Below are 15,922 nucleotides of genomic sequence, written 5' to 3'. Positions count from 1 at the left end.
AGAAATTAATCAAACAAACATCCCAAGTTGATGTAAAATTGCAACAACGATAAGCACAATGAAGGAGAAGCACTCTGTGCTGAGAGATCTTATGAATAAGACTTTGAACCAGGGATGATGGCTGGAGCACGGAGGACCGTGGTGCCTGATGAGGCTGCACAAGCAGGTAGACAGCAGACCAGGTTGAGCCTCTGAGGCCTCGGGAAGGATTTTAGTCTTTATCCTGTGAATAGTGACAAGCACCGAGAGGTTTTTAAGATTGCTCTGCCTGCAAAGTGGGGCTACTTACATCCCTATTTCTCTTCTCACTTAATTATAAAGCTTCTTGAGAACTGAGGCAGTCTTACACATTTTGCATCCGGTGTGATACCTAACAGAGTACCTCACTATGGCAGAGAGACTATAATATTGAGTGAGTGAGTGGGCTGTAGAGTTCTATGATGTTTCATGAGTGCCTTTCACCTCTGGCCCATCCAGGACACTGACCTGAAGCAGCAGAAAAAGTTACCAACCTTTTGAAAGGGAAAGTAAAGCAAGAGTATAAGTGTTCCCTAACCCTAACACACTTAAATTAGTCACGCAGGTGGAGAGCTGAAAAGATGTATTGAGTCTTCTGTGATAAACATTTTATTTCCAAAATGCCAGCCTCCTGTTCAAGCTTCTTTTTTATTCTCTCATGATGTTTCCATTTGCCTGTTCTGAATCTGTCACATGAATGAACAATGCCCACATTTTCAGAGCCCAAATGAAAACAGAGTAGGCAATAAATCAAGAATAAAAGCAGTGATTCTGATTAAAATCGAGACTTATGAGCAATTGGTATTTCATTCGTGTTTCCTTTTTAATTGGTTTTTGTGGCAGAATATATTTGTGGCAGCTAGTACATTTTGTAACCCTTCTAACTCTGATCAATCTGCTAATCTACATTTCAGTGCTCAGAGACTCACTGTACATTCTGTTAGTCTGTTTTAGTGCACTTCCAAATTTGAGAGGTTTAGGTAAGCTATCATTATATATATCACCTTCACTGAAAGGTGAATTCACCAAAGAATTCTTTGAATTTTCCTGTATATCTGTACCTTGTCTAATGCTATGTTCTAAACAGAGTAATGCGCAATTAGTGCTTGCTGATGGAAATGGGTAGATAAAACATTTTTTCCTTTCAGTCAAAAAGGAGAGGTAACTAAAAGGTTATATGTACCACAAAAAAAGAAAGGGCATAGTGTCCATAAATTTTGTGAAGCCAGTGTAAATGGCAAGAGGCCACCTGATCTCCTGCAGGACTAATATTTTTCTAAAGCTATGGAAAACACAGCTGTGAGGCCAAGACCAAGCCCTAGGTCTTGATTTCATGGGTCAGAATTACTCTTCACTATGACATAAATAACTCCTATGTCAAAGATGTATGAGACACAAAGGGTCTGGGTTACCTCTGGGGAAATACTATACTTCTATTGGCATGTTTCTTTCCAGAAACGCGAGGCAATCCCTTTCCCAAAGAACCCAGTAGGCTGACTCCAATTTTCCCAAATGTTAAATACCTCATTATTTCCACAGTGTTATCATCATTTATGACATGTATCTCCTTTTCTACTTATCTTGAATTTTCATTTGTTTGCTAACAGTCTCTCCTGGTAAGATACACTCTCCAGAATGGTGTATCATGGGGGTTTTGCTCCTCAGCATATCCTCAGAAGTTAGCCCTGTTCCTGGCAAATGGTCATTTCTTAATAAACATACTTGAATTATTAAATGAATAAGTAAAATTATTACTTAAACTATTTTTACTTAAACTATTTTACTTAAACGTATTATGCCTCCGTTGTCAATAATATTTTGTTGTGAGTAATAGAAACCCATTGAAATTTGTTCAAATAATTAGAGTTTCTTCAAAGGATATAGCAGAATCTCATGAAACGAAGGACAGGTGGGAAACACAGTCAAGCCTCAAAGGAATGAGATCCAAAGCAGCTGTCCATCTCAGGGTGGACAGTCTCTCATCTCTGCTTCTTTCTGCATCATCTCTGTCTGCTGACTCATCTCTGTCCCCTGACCAGCAACCCCTGCTTTATTCATCTTGTACTTAGACTGAAGTCTCAAGGTTGCATCATCATTTCTCAGCCCCAGTAACCATCACTAAATGAATCAGACTCGGTCCCCTAATTCCCTAGGACAGGAATTTGTTGGGACCAACCCCTCCTCTTTCTGATCCAAACACCACAAGTGATAATTCCCTGGATAGTTAAAGGATAGGTTTTGCACTAAAGATTTTATCTGAAGTTCTACACCATCCCATAGCAAGCATGTCCCAGTATCCTTGCCAGCTCTTGGGACTGTATAATGTCCTCCCACTGACCATAGCTTCCTCTGGTAGATCGACTCAACAATGAATGACATCCCCTATTAGTGGTAAATTCTGTCCTTCAGTCTTGGGTTACTAGTTTTGGTTTTCTTTGCAGTCCCTGATTGATGTGTGTTTCCAACCACCACCTACATCTCACAGTCCAGTGAAATTTCTAACTCTTCAGGAACCACTAATGGTTATAATTACATAATATGGTTATAAATACCTTCAGAACCAGCCTCCTAATCCATCCATTTTCTTACTCTCTTCTAGCCAAGTTTTACACCACGTTACCAAAGCAAAAAGCAGCTGATGATAATGTTGTTAGTCTGAGTCAGGGTCACACCAGTAGAGGACTTTAAGGACCTCACATAGGGTACCCAAGTGCCCATCACACGTGTACCCATCTTTAATACCTGTTTTCAGGCCTGAACAAGTCACTCAAGAAGAGTTCCTAGCCCATCACCCTAGTGTAAAAGCCTTTCCAATTCCCTTCCCTTTCCACTAAAACAAACATCCTAATATCTTGAAGCCAGCAGAACACACCAGGCTTCTTAAGGAAGCATGCCAGGATATTAAATATTTGATATTTGAGAAGCTTGACTTATACCTTCTGTCCGCAGCAGACAGGATTAAACAGAAGCCTACATTTCACAGAGTGTGAGAAACAGACATAAATGTTTGTCCTTTTTCCTCTGAGTATTTTTCTGTATCTGCTTGCGTAAAATTCCTATAAATTAATCAAAAGTATTGTTCAAAGGTAACCCTGAAAAGATAAACTGTCCAGCCAAAGGAGAAAGCAATAAAATATTTTCAAAATTTAAAAATCAATTTTAAAATAACTCTAACAACCTGGGGAATATTCATCATAAAATCACAGTGAAATGAAATGTTTAAAACTGTATACCACATATATAGCATTGTCACAGCTTTGCTAAGATGCCTAGGGGGACAAAGGGCTGAAAGGAACCAAATAATGGCCATTACTGCGTTGAGGATTATAAGGATTTTTATTTTCTTCTTCACAGTTTTTTTGTATTTTCCAGGTATTCTGCAATTTACATTTTTTTAATAAATCGAATAAAAGCAGAAAGATGCCACTTTTAAAATACCTTGATTTTTTACAAAGTCAGATACACCCCTATATTTATATGGAAAATGACTGCCATATATGATTTTAGAAGTTTTCAAATTATATAAAATAAGCATGATATTTATGCTATATTTTGCTTTTACATTCACAGGGGGGAAATAAAGCATTGCAGGATTTCTTTACCCAGATGATATTTATTCCCAAGCAGGATTTCTCTCCCCAAATGATATGTGTTCCCAAGTATGTGCCTCCACTTTTTTTTTTTTAAATCTTTAGAAAACACAGCAAGAGCTCTGATTCATTTGTTTCCAAGTAGATTCGTTTAAGAGTTCATTCCATACTGGTCACATAACAGACGCATTGTCTTGGGTCTTTTTGTCAGAGTTTTGAAAGACTTTCTTGGAACATGCATGTACTTTTTAGATTTGCTTTTTCTTTCAAAATATCTCCATCTATAACACTGTGAAGCTCTGTTCAGAAATTCTTAAGGAGTTCAGTTGTTTTCCCTTGGCACTGAGGGAGAGAGTGTTTCATTGACATGTCACTGGAAAAACAAATGAGCATTTATACTGTGTGTGCAAAGGGATGGATTCCCTGTTTGCACAGCCTGGAGTGCAAAAATGGAGGCATCAGGACTCAGGATAAATAAACAAGGGCCTGCCACCACTGGAGCAATCATTCTCCCAGCTGCTCTGTCCACTCCATTCCTTGGCACTTAGAGAGTCAGGGGAAGAAAATGTCTCCTCCGTGTGTATGCAGATGTCAGGCTTATTCTGGACCCCGGTTGAGGGGACAATTTGAAAGAAGAGCTGCTGCCTCCAATAGGCAAGAATGGGTTTTTAAAAAAACAAACAAAAAAACACTTTACCTGGATGATGGATGCTATGAACTCGTACTTCGTTGATGAGTCTTTTATCCTTCACTTCCTAACACTCCTCTGTGAGACATTTTCTCTTCCAAATAATCAACTTGTAACATCCAACCCTTTAAAGGGATTATTAGAGAGAGTGGCTTTTAACTGGCAATATTTTAAAAGATTTGTGTTTTTAACAGCTTGGTGGAATATAATTAGCCCTGAAATGGAAATCAGGAGATCCTGTCCTTTCCTTATTCTACTAATAACCAGTTTTGCAATTTGGTCAAGCTACTCCACCTCTCTGGGTCCTGGTCTCCTCAGTGGTAAAAGAGCAGTTTGTTGCTAAATACCCCTAAGCTACCTTTTCATTACAAAATTAACTGCTTTTATCACTTTCAGAAAGTGCAGGCCCATAAAAAGTCCTTACTGAAATTATCTGTTGCATTAGAACCAGTTGGTTGTTTGGAGAATTTGGAGGAAAACAGCACTGTTGGGTTTTGAGAGAACACAACACTCTTCGTCACCTATCTTATGTTCTTTCCAGTGCTCAGATAAATCATGCCTGAGGACACCTTCGCTGAAAAAGAGAGTTTCAGATGCCAACCTAGAGGGGAAAAAGGACTCTGGAATGCTGAAATACATCAGACTACAGGTATTGATGCATGGATCAGAAATGTTCACAGAGCAGTAATAAGGAGGGAACTCCAGATATCTTGTTTACTAATGTTTGGGACATACAATGCCAACTGGCACAGTGTTGGCATAAAGGCCCCTCTAATTTGGTGAGCAAGAATGCTACCAAGTATGCAAGGAGAAATCCCTTCTTGCTGGACAGCCAACTTCCATAGAGACAAGGCTTGGGGGGGCTTGGCTAGAACCATGCCTCTTCCCACTCTCTCCACTCTAATGGAGCCAGCTTCCCACCAATGTGTGGTAGTGACGCTCATAGGTCTTGGAATGAGACAGTTGGGTTTCAAATCCTATACCTGCTGCTCTGGCTCTGGGACCTTGGGCAAGTTAACTTAATTTTTCTCAGTTTTAGTTGCCTAATCTCTAAAATGGGGATTTTAACACTAGACCCATCTCAAAGAATTATTGCATGGATTAAAAAAGATAGTATATTTATCTACTTATCCAGTGCTTGGCACAGTTATATTGTTATTACAACCTAAACTCTAAATCATAATACATTTCCCAGGGGAAGAGAAAAAAAAGTTTCCTGTTTTTCTAGAAAGTGTTTTAAACGATGGTTAAAGACCTAGGCTTGCCCCAAACCTACATTTATCACCAAAATTATTTGAAATAATGGATTAAATGGGATTTTGTTGGCTAACCTGGAGCAATAACCACAATGTATAATGTTTTGAAGGGAAAATGCCATCCAAGTTCACTGGCTTAGAAAACTAACTTTCTGAATGGGACTCCTTTATAAATTAGAGGCTGATCACAGTTTCCAGTGGAAATCAGCTTCTAACAGGAAGGAAGATAAGATGCTATGTAAGTCCACCAGGACTTTAAACACAAAGATATATTGGCTGGAGTCCTTCTTTCTCACAGAGCTATACTTATTCTACAGTTTACTCCCTAGGTGGTTGCAAATTAATTTTTGTGGTGAAAGTATTATAAAATTAATATGATTTGGGGGTAATTATACATCAACTGATAGGGTATAAAGCTTATTATACATCATGCCAGTAAATACGCTCCCACTTTGGAACGTATTTTAAGGTCATTTAAGGAAAGCAGAGAGAGGGGAAGTGACACTTAACACTCTAGAGGAGTACAGCAATCAGTGTCTTCAAAGATTTTACGACATCATTTCCATCTTTTTCCAGGTGATGAGCCTGTCGCCTGCTCCCTTATCTCTGCTAATCAAGGCAGCACCAATTCTGACAGAGGAGATGTATGGAGACATCCAGCCAGCTGCCTGGGAGCTCCTGCTCAGCATGGATGAGCACATGGCAGGGGCAGCAGGTAAAGAAAGACCACCTGGGACTCTGGTCCTGCTGCCACTCATCCCAGCATTTAAGCAAGAGAGAGGCACATTCATTCCATTTTCACCCTTAGGTCAGATTGCTAGCAATGGCTGGACCTCTAGACAGAGCTGTGCACTAAACAGAAACAGGCCTAGGTTCTGTGTGCACCCTTTTCATGTCACTGTATAGTTTGCACAAGGGCAGCATGTCTCTCCCAAGATGTTACCAAATTATAGAGAATGATTTCCCCCAGAACCTACATTTTCACTATATTTCACAAAATATAAAATTCTTTTTGTGCGTTGTGATTTCCCAGATTGACCATGAACAACCATTATTAATTTTATTAAATCTTATGTGAGTAATAGTCTGTGTTCAAATCACAATATCAAAATAAATTTGTGAAATTTAAGCGATGTGTCCAAAGCCACATAGCTAACAAATGGTAGAGGTAGAATCTGGATTCTTCATCGTTTTCCATTTTTTGTGCATATTCCTTTATTTTATAGTTATTTTAATTGAAAATGCACATGGTTAAAATTCAAATAATATAAGAGTGTATGAAGTTTAAAAGTATCACCCTCTTTCCCATGACTCCCAGTCCTCTTTCTCAGAGGTGACAATTTTTAAATTTCCCAGGAAACCTCTGGGGTAAACTATGCATATATATATATATATATATATATACACACATACCTATGTATGTATATATTACGTTTCCTTTTTCACACAAATAGGACATACCATAAAGACTTCTTCATTTTGCATTTTTATCTAGGAGACTTTTTTAAGAGTTTATTTGAACAAAAATTGATTCCAATCAGGCAGTGCCAAGCTACAAGTGGTTAGGAGCACTCCACCAAGAGTAGCTCAGGGAGAGACTTTTATAGAGAAAAGGCAGAAGCAAAGAAAAGCAATTATTTATTGTCTGTAGCGTAAAGCCTAGTTAGCTGTTTGTGATTGGTTATCCTTAGCATTTTGATTTGTAACCTTGAGGTGTTTATAGGCATAGATTTTGGTTTGCTTATGTAAGCTGCCGTGGCATTAGAGCTACCTCAGTCTAATAGTCTCCTTTTAAAACAACTTAACAATTTCCCCCTTTTGGTCATCCTCTCGTATGTGAAAAGGTGACCAAAAATTTAGTATTAATGCCACTCTTTGTCACCATCAGAGTTAAGTTTCTCTTGTCTCATTGTGAAACTCATAGTAGCTAATGATGTCATGTCCGTGGAAGAATTGTTTTGCTGTTCATCTCGTTGTTCATCTTGTTCCTGTTTCTCCAAGCACAGTAAGACCAGCTAATGTACTGCTGATGGCTGTGAACATGCATTTAAGACCTTTGAGAGAATATAGCACACCACAGAGACTACAGTGATAACTATTAGGAGGATAATATCAAGAGACTAAAGTGTACTCCTTAGCCAGGGCCCCAGTGAACCAAACTAGCTGGTATCAAATAAATCAAAGGATGTACCTGTTTAACCAAGTGGCTTGTTTGTTAATTTTCTGCATTTGCTACAATACTAGAGATATTGATCAGGGCGCAGCAGGAGACATTTGCTATGGCACATGTTCAGCCAATAACTAATCTAAAGCAATTCTATTATCTAAATTTACCTTAGCAAGAAAACCGTGGGACTTTGGCTGTTCAGCTACGGCCTTAGCAGTAGATTCATCAGCAGTTGCCAGAGTTAAGGAGCATTATCTTCCTATGCATTAACAGAGAGAAAAAGCAAGTAGTGAAAAGGCAAAAGGAATAAACATTTCATATTGGTGATAAAGACCTTGATCTGCAATCTTGGGAGACAGCTGTCTACCACAAGATGCCATCTGCCTCTGGGTAAGAACCTCCTTAGTCAATTTTAATTTTAGGTCTCCAGCTGGTATGCAGTTCCAAGAGTTTGGAGAAGCCCTTTTTAACTGAGGGATGTGGACCCAAGGTTCAATTCCATGAAGTTTTCTAAGTAGTTTTAATTGTATGTATTGATTAGAATTCTTAATGCTTAGAACTGTTTTTTCCTAGTGAAACTAAGACGTAAGCAATTGTGGAGTGTCTGTTATACTAGCATTCTGTGGGTTGGCAAATTTATAAATACATTTCACGATTTCTGGAAGTATGTTCTTTCTTAGTAAATTTTTCATTGTGGCACAAAACATGTTTAGTAATAAACGCAAATATCTTTAGTGCCTCTGAAAAGGAAGCCAAAAGTAGATAAAGCTATGTTCAGTAATTAATGTCTCAGTATTGTATCTTATTTGGAAATGATCTAGATATTCGATGAATATCCATCATTTCACTTATCTCAGCATAACTTTAAGGTTTCAAGTTACCAAAAAGATTTTAGAAACTATTTTTAAGTAGACATACCATAAAGCATAATGTTGAAAAATTTATTTATAAACTTTTTACTTTTTTAAAAAGTAAACTTTTATTTACATCTATTTAATTTATTTGTTCTTAACAATTATGTTTAGAATATTCATGAAAATTTCATGAGACATTAAACAGATAACCATCATTTTAAGTTATTTTTCTTTCTGACAAATTCTATAACATGAGTTTATTTGATTTTTAGTAAACCTAGGTAGGATAAAAGTATTATATTTAATGCTAATAACTCTAAAGACATACCTATTTTGATTAAACCAACAAACTTAAACCACTTTTTATTTACTGAAGATTATCCTAGATCAAATGAACTTGAAAAAATTTTTGGTTGGTTTCTGAGAGTATACTTGATTTATGTAAATGCTTGTTTGTCTTTAAGCCAATTAATAGAGCTCTTTACACATTAATTTTGGCGATACCATCCAAAGGTAGAAAAATATCACACATCTACAACATGCAAACAGAGATATACATAAACATACAGACAGATGCAGAGATCTTATAGCTTTAGTTTTAAAATTTTGGCCATGAGACAGGTATGATAATGCAAAACTGACTAGTTTATAAAAGAACAGTTGGATCTAAATTGTGTTTCTGGCAGATAAAATAAGTTAAGGTTACCTACTCAGATAGCTAAAACTTTTACTAATATTTGTGGAAAAGACTATTAAGATTTTTCATTCACTTAATTTCCAAAACAGCTCCCTTCTTTTTCTGATAAGAATTACTTCCCTGAAGTTTACATTTCCAGAGATGGCTTTGGGTTCCTAGAGAAGACCAGGTAGAACGTTTATATCTCAAAGGCACAGAGAAAAGATATAAATTTCTCCAAAAAAGGCTTTTGTTTCCTAAATCCAGTGTTTTTTTTTAACAATATCTGCAAGCCTTTTGAGATAAATAGGGGAAATTTGGGGATAGGTAAAAAGGATAGGTGGGCTTTGAGTTGTTTCTAGAGCCACATTTCTGTTCTTACAAAGACTTAGTGTGTTAGACAGTTGTCTTTAATTCCTTGAAAGATTGGGTTGCAGCCTGACTATCGAGATGCTGACCCAACCATCCAACTACATTATTCTTAGTTTTCTTCTTTCTATCATGGAGAAGAGCTCTAAGATGGAAATCAAAAGATTCCTGCGTTCTAGAGCTGTGTGTCTTTGGAACGCTTCAGTAAATCCTTCTGCAATGGCTTCAGCATGTTTTTCGTTCCCTCTGGGTACATAATTTTATTTTAGGTTAGGGGAGAAGGCCTAAAAAATGGTTCCTATCAGGCTCTGAATATCAGCTTCCAATTTGGCCAACTTCTGACTATAGAGCTAATTTAAAAAAAAAATTTTTTTTTCAAATATTTTGTCAGGTTCGAGCGAGACAAACAGTAAATATTCCTGGCAGTATTGAACTACCCCATGAGCACAACATCCAGAGCCAGCCCCAAAGATAGCCAAAAGAAAGAAGGACTTAGACAGTTGCCCTGAGAGCTGGCAGTGGGAGGACCCTAGCCACAAATGGAATGTAACCCACATTTCTGCCTGGCTATATTTTTGAGTTCCCCAACCTGATGATTGCCAAGCTAAGTTCTCAGGACAAAAAATGAGATGGACAAGAAGGCAATAGCTGTCCCCGGGAGAGAAAGGATCAATAACCTTTTTTTTTTTTGGTAATTTGGAAAGGAAGCGGCAATGTGAAATTTTACCTTCTTCTCTCAACCAGCCACCACAGGTAGAGAGGTCTGGGGGAGCTGACGTTAGTAAAAATTCTTACTCTTTGCCGGCTTCTGCCAGTTTCCCCAGGGTGATGTCTGCAGGCTCCAGAGTGAGGGAAGCATTCCAGTGGGTCTCATCCTGGTCACCAGTAACTGTAAAGGAGGAAAAATAATTTTCCCTCTACCCTTAATAGTGAGTGCCTGGCTGAAATACTTTTTCCTCTAGGATAACTCATAAACGGATAGGCTTATCTAAGATGATTTAAAGTTCTCCACTGTGGCCAATGTAATTCAAGATTATCTTTGGTATAGTTAACCTACTTGTTCCTTAAAAAAAAAAAAAAATTCTGTTCACCTGAGACCTCACACTAGACTCAGTCCAGTTTTAAGTCAGACCCAGTCTGACCCTGGATCCAGTCTGGTTTCTAAATTGGAACCAGTCCATTCCTGAGCCCAGTCTGGTTTTTAAGTCTGACTCATTCCAACTGCAGCCGGTTTCTGGACCCAGCATGAAAAAGAAAGGCTCAGATAAAGTCTGCAAGCTCATAACACAAAAACTTCAGTGCTAGGATTTGAGAGGGACTTACCCATGACCTCCAGAGGCAGCGAGAAAGCAGCAAGCTCAAGGTCTCAACAGATACCTATGCCGGGTTGCTCATTTCTCCTGTGGGCTGTTGGGGGGGCGTCTCCTTTGGTTCCCTCTTCTGACACCAGAACTGTTAAAAGGTAAACTGAGGCATATTAAAAATTTGAACAAAGATAAATTTGAATTGAGAAATGCCAAACAAGAAGTGGTTAAGAGTTCTCTCTAGGAGACCATTTTTAACATCAGTCTATAAGTTTGCCTATTCTTTTTAATGGCTACCAAATATTCCATTGAATGAATGGATATAACAATTTATTTAACCTGGAAATTTTAGTTGATTCTTGCCTTTTGCTTTTTTTATACTATGCTGCATCAAATGTCTTTGTAAAATGTCTTTGTTCACATTAAGTATCAGATTTTTGCTTCTCTACCAAGTATTTTTCGGAGAGAAGGGCATGCTCCTTAAATATGGGACAGCCATGGACATTTTCATGGAAGTTATGAACAGGGGGACTGAGCTTTAAGAAAAGCTAGAAGGAAGAGGAAATGGTGTATGCAAAGGCACATGGGGTGTGGAAATGCACTGGGTTGATTTGGAAAGCCTGAGGAGGAATTGAGACTGGGGTGGCTTTTGTAAAGAGGTTGCTAGTCTGTAATATTAAGCAAGTGAGCGGGTCTCACATTGTAACAGACCTTGAACAACAGGGTTAGGAGTGTGGACTTTCCACTGAACTGTGGGAAACCACTCAGGGGTTCCATGCCAAAGAGTAATGTTGCATATAATGTTGAATTATTGCCAAGTTTAAAGTGGCAGCAATGAGTGGAGTGGCTTGGTTTTAGAAACTGATTTTTAGATGACGAGGAGACATATCAGTGGTGATATGACACTAAAGCTAATGAGAAAGGCCATAGCTAGAGAGAAACTTGGGAAAGCTTGATGTATGTGGCAGCTGAAACAATGAGAGAGGATTATTTCCAGGGGAGGATGATTTCTTGGTATAGAGGAGAGGGCTGAGGAATGAACACTAGGCCATTGGCTTTCTCTACCTTCAAAGGACAGGAAGAAGAGCTGACCAGCAAAACCCAGAAAAACGACCAGAAAAGTAGAACTTAAGTAATCTCAAACCATGGAAGTAGAGGAAGATCCTTTTCAAGGAGATTGTTATGAAAGTGTTAAAAACTGAAAGAAAAGAAATGCTGTAAAAATATCACTGGATCTGCTGATTAGTGAGCATTACAAGAAAACTGTTTCAGTAAAGAGATTGAGGAAGAACTCCAACTGCAATGACTTAGAGAGTAACGATGGTGTTTAAAAATACACTTTAAAGAAAAGTAAAGAAAAGAGAAAAAGTGGAAATTTAAGGAGGTGGTAGGATTAAGAAACAGATTATCAAAAGCTACTGATGACAGTAGCTCACATTTGTTCTAGAACTCTATCATACACACTATCTTACTTGATCCTCATAACAACGATTGTATAAACGCGCAAAATCCAACTCAGAAGGTTGAAAGGACTTTTAACCAAGTGCACACAGCTCAGAATAGCAGAGCCAGGAAATCAAACCCAGATCTTTTGACTACAAATAGATGCCCTTTCCATATACCAATTTGCCTCTAAAAAATAAAATATGCTTTAGAATTCTGTAGTACTTTTCATGTCACAAAGCACTTTCTCATACATTATTTTATTCTAACAACAAATTAGGAGGCAGCTATCAGCAGCATCCTCATCCTCACTCTCATCATCATCATTGACATTTTACCAATAGAGAAACAAAGGTTAAGAAGTTAAGAGGCTTGGCCAAGATCAATAGGAGAGAAGTTTCAGAGCTGGGATTCAACCCCAGTTGTTCTAACAATTGCCTGAGCATGTTTTGAGGATCTTGGGGAAAGTACAAGAGAGTTTTTAAATTATATTTTTATGATCAACACTGGCTCCTCCATCTATGCTACAGAGTGTATTTTTTTTCCTCATTATTCATTGACTTTGTAACTTATCATAGCACTGATCTTTCTCTTATTCATATTTGGCTCTCCCTCCCAAAAAACAATGGTATTATGGTTCATGAAATCTCTTTTGGTTTCTCAATCTCTTCTACCTCTTGGAAGGGTAGATGTTTCTAATAGAGTCTACCTTATGAGTGTTATTTTTATTATTTAAAAATTTTAACATCTTTATTGGACTATAATTATTTTACAATGTTGTTTTAGTTGATGTTGTATAACAAACTGAATCAGCTATACTTATACGTATATCCCCATATCTCCTCCCTCTTGTATCTCCCTCCCACCCGCCCTATCTCAACCCTCTAGGTGAACACAAAGCACTGAGCTGATCTCCCTGTGCTATGCAGCTGCTTCCCACTAGCTTTCTATTTTACATTTGGAATTGTATATATGTCCATGCCAATCTCTCACTTTGTCTGAGCTTAACCTTCCCCCACCCCGTGCCCTCAAGTCCATTCTCTATGTCTGCATCTTTATTCCTGTCCTCCCCCTAGGTTCTTCAGAACCATTTTTGGTTTTTTTTTAGATTCCATATATATGTGTTAGCATACGGTATTTGTTATACTCTTTCTGACTCACTTCACTCTGTATGACAGACTCTAGGTCCATCCACCTTACTACAAATAACTCAATTTCATTTCTTTTTATGACTGAGTACTATTCCATTGTATATATGTGCCACATCTTCTTTATCCATTCATCTGTTGATGGACACTTAGGTTGCTTCCATGTCCTAGCTATTGTAGATAGACCTGCAATGAACATTGTGGCACATGATTCTTTTTGTATTATGGTTTTCTCAGGGTATATAACCATTAGTGGGATTGCTGGGTCGTATGGTAGTTCTATCTTTAGTTTTTTAAGGAACCGCCATAGAAGCTGTATCAGTTTACATTCCCACCAACAGTGCAAGAGGGTTCCCTTTTCTCCACAGCCTCTCCAGCATTTATTGTTTGTAGATTTTTGATGATGGCCATTCTGACTGGTGTGAGGTGATACCTCATTGTAGTTTTGATTTGCATTTCTCTAATGATTAGTGACATTGAGCATCCTTTCATGTGTTTGTTGGCAATCTGTATATTTTCTTTGGAGAAATGTGTATTTAGGTCTTCTGCCCATTTATGGATTGGGTTGTTTGTTTCTTTGCAATTGAGCTGCATGAGCTGCATGTATATTTTGGAGATTAATCCTTTGTCAGTTGGTTCGTTTACAAATATTTTCTCCCACTCTGAAGGTTGTCTTTTCATCTTTTTATGGTTTCCTTTGCTGTGCAAAAGCTTTTACGTTTCATTAGGTCCCATTTGTTTATTTTTGTTTTTATTTCCATTTCTCTAGGAGGTGGGTCCAAAAGGATCTTGCTGTGAGTTATGTCATAGAGTGTTCTGCCTATGTTTTCCTCTAAGAGTTTTATAGTGTCTGGCCTTACATTTAGGTCTTTAATCCATTTTGAGTTTATTTTTGTGTGTGGTGTTAGGGAGTGTTCTAATTTCATTCTTTTACATGTAGCTGTCCAGTTTTCCCAGCACCACTTATTGAAGAGGCTGTCTTTTCTCCATTGTATATTCTTGTCTCCTTCATCAAAGATAAGGTGACCATATGTGCATGGGTTTATCTCTGGGCTTTCTGTCCTGTTCCATTGATCTATATTTCTGTTTTTGTACAAGTACCGTACTGTCTTCATTACTGTACTTTTGTAGTATAGTCTGAAGTCAGGGAGCCTGATTCCTCCAGCTCCGTTTTTCTTTCTCAAGATTGCTTTGGCCATTCGGGGTCTTTTGTGTTTCCATATAAATTGTGAATTTTTTTTTCTAGTTCTCTGAAAAATGTCATTGGTAGTTTGATAGAGATTGCATTGAATCTGTAGATTGCTTTGGGTAGTGTAGTCATTTTCACAATGTTGATTCTTCCAATCCAAGAACATGGTATATCTCTCCATCTGTTTGTATCATCTTTAATTTCTTTCATCAGTTTCTTATAGTTTTCTGCATACAGGTCTTTTGTCTCCTTAGGTAGATTTATTCCTAGGTATTTTATTAATTTTTGTTGCAATGGTAAATGGGAGTGTTTCCTTAATTTCTCTTTAAGATTTTTCATCATTACTGTACAGTAATGCAAGAGATTTCTGTGCATTAATTTTGTATCCTGCTACTTTGCCACATTTATTGATTAGCTCTAGTCGTTTCCTGGTAGCATCTTTAGGATTCTATACATATAGTATCATGTCAACTGCAAACAGTGACAGCTTTACTTCTTTTCCAATTTGGACTCCTTTTATTTCTTTTTCTTCTCTGCTGTAGCTAAAACTTCCAAAACTATGTTGAATAATAGTGGTGAGAGTGGACAACCTTGTCTTGTTCTTGATCTTAGTGGAAATGGTTTCAGTTTTTCACCATTGAGAACAATGGTGGCTGTGGGTTTGTCATATATGGCCTTTATGATGTTGAGGTAAGTTCCATCTATGCCTACTTTTTGGAGGGCTTTTATTGTAAATGGGTGTTGAATTTTGTGAAAAGCTCTTTCTGCATCTATTGAGATGATCGTATGGTTTTTTCTCCTTCAGTTTGTAAATATGATTTATCACATGGATTGATTTGCATATATTGAAGAATCCTTGCATTCCTGGGATAAAACCCACTTGATCATGGTCTATGATCCTTTTAATGTGCTGTTGGATTCTGTTTGCTAGTATTTTGTTGAGGATTTTTGCATCTATGTTCATCAATGATATTGGCTGGTAGTTTTCTTTTTTCGTGACATCTTTGTCTGGTTTTGGTATCAGGGTGATGGTGGCCTCGTACAATGAGTTTGGGAGTGCTCCTCCCTCTGGTATATTTTGGAAGAGTTTGAGAAGAATAGGTGTTAGCTATTCTCTAAATGTTTGATAGGATTCGCCTGACAAGCCATCTGATCCTGGACTTTTGTTTGTTGGAAGACTTTTAATCAGAGTCTCAATTTAAGTGCTTGTGATTGGTCTG

General features: G+C 37.8%; 1 protein-coding gene across 3 annotated transcripts in view; it reads left to right on the top strand.

The window, feature by feature from the left end:
• The window catches only part of UNC80 (unc-80 homolog, NALCN channel complex subunit), a 241,703-nt gene that overhangs the window by 145,480 nt on the left and 80,301 nt on the right, over positions 1-15,922 (top strand). For all 3 annotated transcript variants that reach the window (XM_032637295.1, XM_032637297.1, XM_032637294.1), the window contains 2 exons: positions 4,838-4,945; positions 6,129-6,267. In XM_032637295.1, coding sequence (XP_032493186.1) covers positions 4,838-4,945; positions 6,129-6,267 — 247 coding nt within the window. The remainder of the gene's footprint in view (positions 1-4,837; positions 4,946-6,128; positions 6,268-15,922) is intronic.

The sequence above is a fragment of the Phocoena sinus genome, chromosome 7, assembly GCF_008692025.1.
Source record: "Phocoena sinus isolate mPhoSin1 chromosome 7, mPhoSin1.pri, whole genome shotgun sequence".
NCBI lineage: Eukaryota > Metazoa > Chordata > Mammalia > Artiodactyla > Phocoenidae > Phocoena > Phocoena sinus.
This window is presented reverse-complemented; position numbering and strand designations above follow the sequence as displayed.